At 34.0% G+C, this 7,744-nt stretch overlaps 1 protein-coding gene across 1 annotated transcript; it reads right to left on the reverse strand.

Moving 5' to 3' along the window:
* Positions 1 to 473: 473 nt before the first annotated feature.
* On the reverse strand, positions 474 to 4,636 carry LOC139865799 (flavanone 3-dioxygenase 3). The gene is made up of 3 exons (XM_071853899.1): positions 3,198 to 4,636; positions 2,588 to 2,835; positions 474 to 1,279 (listed from the first exon to the last, which is right to left on the reverse strand). Exons 1-3 carry the CDS (start codon positions 3,438 to 3,440, stop codon positions 706 to 708), a joined length of 1,065 nt encoding a protein of 354 aa, XP_071710000.1. The 5' UTR covers positions 3,441 to 4,636; the 3' UTR covers positions 474 to 705.
* Between the last annotated feature and the right edge of the window lie 3,108 nt (positions 4,637 to 7,744).

Genomic DNA, 7,744 nt, shown 5'->3' on the forward strand with positions numbered 1-7,744 from the left:
ATTAGAATTTGGAAAAAAAAAAGTGATAGTTTATATCATATTAAATTCTCTAGCTTTTCTTGGTTAGAGGCAATGATGTTTCATATTGGAAATTTAACGTTTAGACATCCTTGTAGTTTTCTAGCCCCCTTGATAATTTTTTAAAATTTTTCGATGGTTAAAAAAAACAATTTACACTTTAAAAGTTACCTTCTGAAGATTTTTAACTTCATATAAATCAGTTAACAATACATAATCTCATATGGTGAGGTATATAAGATGTAGATATTCATTCTTCAACTCTATAATATAAGTCATTTCTTCATACAATGACAAAGTTGTTCATATATACTCGAGATCGAGAGCAGATTGCTTCTTTTTTTTATGTCATATATAAATATAAATGTATGTAGTTATAGATATATAGAATATAGATAGTTGAATGATCAAGGGAGAAGTAATTCTTAAAGAACAAAGGTTTTTTTACACACACATGATACATTCATAACTTATCAGGAACATACATTATTTGTCCATTACAACTTGAAATCCTTGAGAGGCACCACCATTTCACTAGGTCAATGCTCTTTGTTAACAAAGGATTTTTATTACAACGAACTGGAAATAAAACACAAGCAAAACATAGTCCTAAATCTTGTAAATTTATTACTTCATTTATTACACACTTCATTATTCATTAGCTTATTATACCTTATTGATGAAGATCTACTTGATCTTGAGTGATTCGATGAAACTCTTCCCTTCGGAAATATCATTTCTAGTGAGAAAATTAAGAAAGTCCCTGAAACTGCTTTCTTCGTACCCTTTACGATGTTCATCTGTAACAAGTTCTTCAGCAGTTGACATTTTTTCATCCATTCCCATACTATGAAGACTTGCAATTGACACCCTAGTTATGTCATTTTTCAGAGTAACCCTATGAACCATGCTTTTGTATAGTCCATTGCTTAGTACTTCAACATGGTCACCCACGTGGACTTGAAGGGCCCCGTGTAGTTCAGGAACAAGCCGCCAAGTGCCATCAGAAGCGTCCATTATCTCGAGCCCACATGAGCTATGAAGAACTATGGTTATGCAACTGTAGTCTGAGTGAGGTGGTAGACCTAAAGCAACATGTGGTTTAGGACACTTTGGGTAGCAGTTAACCGTGATTACTTGCATTCCATCTTCCATTTTGTTTTCGAGATAGTTTGAACCGATCCCTAGACTCTCTGTTATGGCTCCCATAATTTCCATGGCCAAACATCTTGCTTTGGTAACATAATCCCCCATTTTAGCTCTGTATATGATATATAAGTTGTATCAAACACGGTCAAAGAGATAAATAAAATAAGGATTTTTCCAATGACAGCCCTTAGGGATGTCATTAATGTCATTAAGAATTATATTTATGCATAGAGTAATAATGAATGTCTGGATATTTTAATGACATCTCTTAGGACTGTCAATAGAAAGTTCATAAAATATATATATTTGAAAAATAAATTCGTAAATGATGCATATCTAGTATACTTGCAACTTTCCAAATAAGTAGAATAATAACTTAGAAATGGAAGTACTTGTATCGAGTGTACTCCTACATACATTCAATTACAATAACCTGTCACGTGCACTACAAGTTACGACATATTTGAGCATACCGGCTTTCGTAAACAGTTGTGCGGTAGCAATCAGTCTACCAATGACGACAATATAGTGACGAAAACAATTAAATAAACATGGACGTCATACACACGTGTTATTGAAATAAATAACACTTTTGAATATGTATACATTAGCAAACTTCCGGTAATTAATAATTTCATGTTTTTAGACATACAACTCTGCGTATGTATGTATAGTTGTATACCTTCTACAACTTGCAGAGTAATTTAGGGTACAAGTAACACTATATTACATGTGCGATCCAAAAGTTGACTTAGAAAAATAGTTAACAAGGAAAATGGAAACCAAACTTGAGGATTAAAATCAGACAAAATTATTCATGATTCTAAAACAGAAGACCCGATGCCTCGCATGTGCGGGATTGGGTATTGTCGTCGTTATATTCTAAAATAGAAGAATAAAACTGCAACTGATAAAAATAAATTTAGATACTAAAAGATGACCAAGCAAGTATTGTAATATATTGTTTGGTAGTTACTATTTTGGGCGCCGAAATAGTCAAAATGGTTACAGAAAAAGATCTCAGATGTGTTGGTGTCATGGGTCAAGTGGGGTCTGTTTTATAACACGATTTTGGTCAATTAACATAAATATTCTACTAGATAGTTATGACAAAAATAGATACGATGATGGCATGGGTCAAGTGGGTCTGTTTCAGAAACTCCAAAACAGTTCACGCTTCACCCTAGTAAAAAAAATATACGCATGCTTAGCTCACTGAACTTAAATTTAAGGTTATTGTGTGATTATTAAAAGCGAGTCAATGCTTAAATGTTAAATTAGTTATTATAGCACTACTAGATATTGTCTGCATTAATTTTTGGTAAAGAGAATCAAGAGATGTAACAAGCAAATATGAAAGTTGAAGCTAGATGTTTGAAATACAAGCAAAATAATATTAAGTGCTAAGTGAGATAATTACCTGTAATCATGTGGTTTATCAGGCCATTGTTGAATCCATTCATTCAAAGGATGAGCATAGTGCTTTAGGAAAACCCTCCAAAATTGAATCTTGTCAACTCCATCTTTTAAACTCGTCCCGTAGCGAACTGGCTTGTGAACGTTGTTAGACATGTATTTTGCCTTTTCAGATGTTGGCAGGTCGAAAAACTCAAAGGCAGTTCCTAACGCTTCGTCGAGCACCTTTTGTGGTATTCCATGGTTGATTATCTTCCCACCAAAAAAAGAAGTTAATAGTAGCATTTATAAAAGCAAATAATCTATTGACATGTTGTAGATTCAAGTTTCACTTAAGATAAGTGTATCTTGTATATAAAACATTTGGATGCAAAGAATGAGATTCTTTGCAATTATGAAGAAAACACTCACACTATATGTATGTAGATAATAATAACAACAATGTTTAATCTCACAAATGTAATGTAGGGAAGATTAGATGTAGACAATCATTCCTCTCCCTTATAATCAAGAGAAAATCTCCGCCCAAAATGTAATAAAATAGATAACGTGCATGGTTACTCTATTCGTAGAGTGTAACTATTATAAAAATATGTAAAATAAAAAAAATATACCTGAAAGAAGCCACTCTCGCGACAAGCATTCCCGATGTTCTTAACAATCACGGGTCGTTGATCGGGATCATTGAGACCAGCCAAGTCAATGACCACCACATCTGCAATCTTAGGGTTCAAATTTGGTCTATTCGATGATGAGATTTCATAAGACTTTGGAAGATATGAAAACCCTCTCTCTTGTGGTGTTTCACCTATCGGATATTTCTTATTCTCACCACCATCATCATTGCCACTCTCCATGTTGAAGGTGTGTGACGATGAAGTTTGTTTGAGTAGAATGAGTTTAATGTCAAAAGAGTATCGCTATTTATAAGTTTGTCCATGTTACATTATTATTGGCTTTCTAAATATTATATTTTGTCTATAGTTCTATATATAGAAAAAATGGTGATGAAACTGCAAAAAGTTGTTTTGGGTAGTCGACGATAGTTTATTAGTATCAATCTAAGGAAACACTTTCAAAATCAATGGTTTTCGCCTTTTCTGGCGCACCAAAACAACTGCGCCAGAACAAACAAGTTGTGTTAGACACGTATGGAAATGACCTTTTTAGTTTAATGACTAGAATCCAATTATCGTTCTAAAAGTGTAATGTCCTTTGTTTGCATCATACCCCCTGTCATCCTAGGTACTTAGTAACAAAGGAGTGATCGACTTCGCGTTTTTGATTGCTAGATGACGTATTGGTCCTCATGATTTTCACTTGTTATGCCACTAACGAACGTTAAATATACCCGAATGCGAAGCACATGAGAGTATAACAGTCATTTTCCTTTCCGTCTTACACATTTAAAGGCAACTCATCTTCATCCCACCAAATTCATAAACTCTAATCTAACAAAATTCATCCCAAAAGTTACTCTAATATTATTTTATGTGTATGACATTACAGCGGATATAATAACTTAACTTTACTAAAACAAATTCCCCAATTACTTCCCCCTTCTACAGCAGTAGCTCCTATGAATTTCAAAAAAATAAACATATGCAGGCCATATAATGAGCATGAATACAGAAAATTAATAAAACTGACAAATGACACTACTCAAAACTAATATGATGTCCAGTTCAAATTAAGCTTGTTAGTTGACCTGGTCAAACAAAGCGACTAATTATTAAACCTAATTTCAAATTTCATAGTACGATTTCACTAATTACAAAACAAAGAAATTAAACATCATTACCTTACTCTAAATTTGAACTCGTGTTAGGTTTGATTTACGTTTTCTTCTTCTGATTCTAATGGCGTAATATGAAGAAGATCCGGCCGGCATCGGTGGTGGTGCTAACCCTGATTGTTTGGTGGATTCAAAGGATGAATTTTCTGCTGATACCATCTTTGTTAGATTCGAAGTTTGAAGGTATGATTAATAGATAGAGTACTTATTTTAGGGTTTGAAGTTGAGCGGTGGAATGCACGGGTCCAGGTGAAAATGAATATACTCCATGTATGATTTACGAGTAACTGAAATTTTTAACGGTCAAGGTAAAAATTGCGAGAGTTTACTGCCTTTCAATAAAATTACTCCGTATTTTAACTAGAGTCGTTTATTTCTAACATTTTTTGTGTTTAAAGATTTGGGGACATGTCTTACAAGATGTCGTCTAAATAAAAGTAAGGCAACTTCCTATCGTGACTAACATTATTCATCCTCTTAACTTCCACATCAGCGCCACATCGGCACCCAAATCCTATAAATAACCCATAAAATCCTATAACTAAACACTGTCTATCATTGCTAAAACATCTTACCCTTAAATGTCACGTCATTAATTAATTTCTTTTAATATTTATTTTAACTAGCACAAATAATAATAATAAACTTGTACAAAATGCATATAAACTTGTACATTGGTTGAAAGGGGTGTTTGGAATCCAAAAAAGTAATATGCAGGAGCACCAGGACCTACAATTTATATAACTTGAGGTTCATGGTTTCGTTAAATTGATGGAGAAGACGGATAATGAAGCCCTATAACTAATCCAAGCCTATAACATTATATGGGTAATGGATAACACATCATCAAAAAGGTGAGTAATGAAGCTATAGTGAAACCATAGGGAGTGCTCTAAGGTCACTCCCTATCGTAACTAAACTATTCATCCTCTTAACCTTCCACATCAGCGCCACATCAACACCAATATTCTATAACTAACTCATAACTAAACACTCCATATAATGGCTAAAACAATACTCATCTTAATATACAATGTACAAGCAATAAAGCATCAAGTCCAAACAATAAAAAGCCATTGAGACCCACAATTGCTATAACTAACATATATACTTCCATTAAATCCATGGTGAGTGCGGGTAACTAAGGCGGATAACTAATCCGTGCCTATGGTTCATTACGGGTAATGACGGATAACTAGCGGGTAATGAGCGGGTAATTGACTATAGAGAGTGGTCTAAGGCCACTCCCTATCGTAACTAAACTATTTATCCTCTTAACCTTCCACATCAGCGCCACATCAACACCAATATCCTATAACTAACTCATAATTTAACACTCCCTATCATGGCTAAAACAATACTCCTCTTAATATACAACGTACAAGCAATAAAGCATCAAGTCCAACAATAAAAAGCACTGGGACCCGCAATTCCTATAACTCTTCCGTTAAATCTATTGTAACGACCCGACTTTTTCGACTTGCTTTCGTGCCTTGTATTTTTGCGAAACTGCGATTTTGTGCGTACTATGCTACTTTATACTCTGAAAACTTGTTATACGTGGTTTACTTCCAATTATATGTTAAAACGTGCCTTAGAGTACGTAGGATACTTAACTTGTTCACCGGAAGCCTTTATAACCGTTAGTGTTACTTGACGTTTCGAATAAACCGCGAACTGCGCACACGTTTGACTTTTGTCGTAACCGGAATATTATGACTGCAAAATATTAATTATTATTTTATAATAATAATAACCTGGGTTTTTGGATGCTTAATTACGCGTAGGAATTTAATTAAGCTTACTAGTTAGTCTTGTTGGACTTTCTACCTTGTTGGACTTAAGTCCACCCTACTCTAGCTAGTGGCCCAATTAATTAGCCCACTTATTAATTACTAGTGACCCATTAATATATAAGATAATTACCCATTTAATTAGAGTGAACATGCTAGCAAAAATGTCAAGTATTATCTATAATGTTACATGAGATCCTAGCATAAGTACCTACTTTAGACAACTACTAACCAAAAAGCAACTTTGTGTCCCCCCCCCTCCCCCTACAAAGCTCACGGCCACAAAGGCCTCCCCCTCCCCCATTAGCCTATAAATACTAGCCTAATCTCATCCATTTAACACTTGCTCTCATTTGAATTTCACACACACTTGCTCTCTTATTTCCTTTCTAGTCTTTCTCACTCTAGAAACTTGTAAGTTTTGCTTTTTCTTCTTCTTCTTCTCCTTTCTAATTCGTGGTCATCATCATCATTAAAGGTCTTGCTTTTTAGCTTTGATCTTGATTACATCTTGTTGATTCAAGCATGAATCCTTCAAGAACATGGAAGATTCAAGCTTTCTAGCTTTGAATCTTCACCAACTTTGTAGATCTAGATTATTTTTACTTTAATCTTGTTATTTTGTTATAAAGATTCAAACTTGTGTTTGTAATCTTCATGTATTTTAAAGATCCAAGCTTTATGCTTCAAGATCTTCAAGAACAACCAAGATGCAAGCTTTCTAGCTTGAATCTTCATATCTTGTTGTTGGATCTAAGTTTTCTAACTTATGATCTTGTTATTTTGTTAAAAAGATTCAAACTTGTGTTTGTTATCTTCATGTAACTTAAAGATCCAAGCTTTATGCTTCAAGATCTTCAAGAACAATAAAGGTTCAAGCTTTCTAGCTTTGTGACCTTATAAATTGTGTGAAAGGGATCCAAGCTCTCTAGCTTAGGGTTCAATCACTTCATTTGACTTAGATCATGTTCATACTTGTTTGATTGATGTAAAGTTTGTAACTTTGTTTGTAAATAGGACTTGTATCTGTGTTAAGACTAAGGATATGATGTAACCTTGGTTCATCATCCATCTAAGACTCTTGATTGAGTTGTATCCTTACTTGGTCTTAACATATTGTGTATTGATGGTGGAATCTTAGTCAAGGTGATGCCAATTCATCAACGAGTTGTACACTTGAAGCTACAAGCATCAAGGATGAGAACCGTGATGAGCATCAAGCATTAAGAACCCCACCGGAGCACTTACCTACTGTTTTTCGTATCTGATCAGACCACCTGGTGAAATGTCCCGTTCTTATTGATTAAAAACGTTCCATATTAATTGATTTCGTTGTGAGGCTTTGACCTCTATATGAGACGTTTTTCAAAGACTGCATTCATTTTTAAAACAAACCATAACCTTTATTTCATAAATAAAGGTTTAAAAAGCTTTACGTACATTATCAAATAATGATAATCTAAAATATCCTGTTTACACACGACCATTACATAATGGTTTACAATACAAATATGTTACATCGAAATCAGTTTCTTGAATGCAGTTTTTACACAATATCATACAAACATGGACT

The sequence above is a fragment of the Rutidosis leptorrhynchoides genome, chromosome 9 (assembly GCF_046630445.1).
Source record: "Rutidosis leptorrhynchoides isolate AG116_Rl617_1_P2 chromosome 9, CSIRO_AGI_Rlap_v1, whole genome shotgun sequence".
NCBI lineage: Eukaryota > Viridiplantae > Streptophyta > Magnoliopsida > Asterales > Asteraceae > Rutidosis > Rutidosis leptorrhynchoides.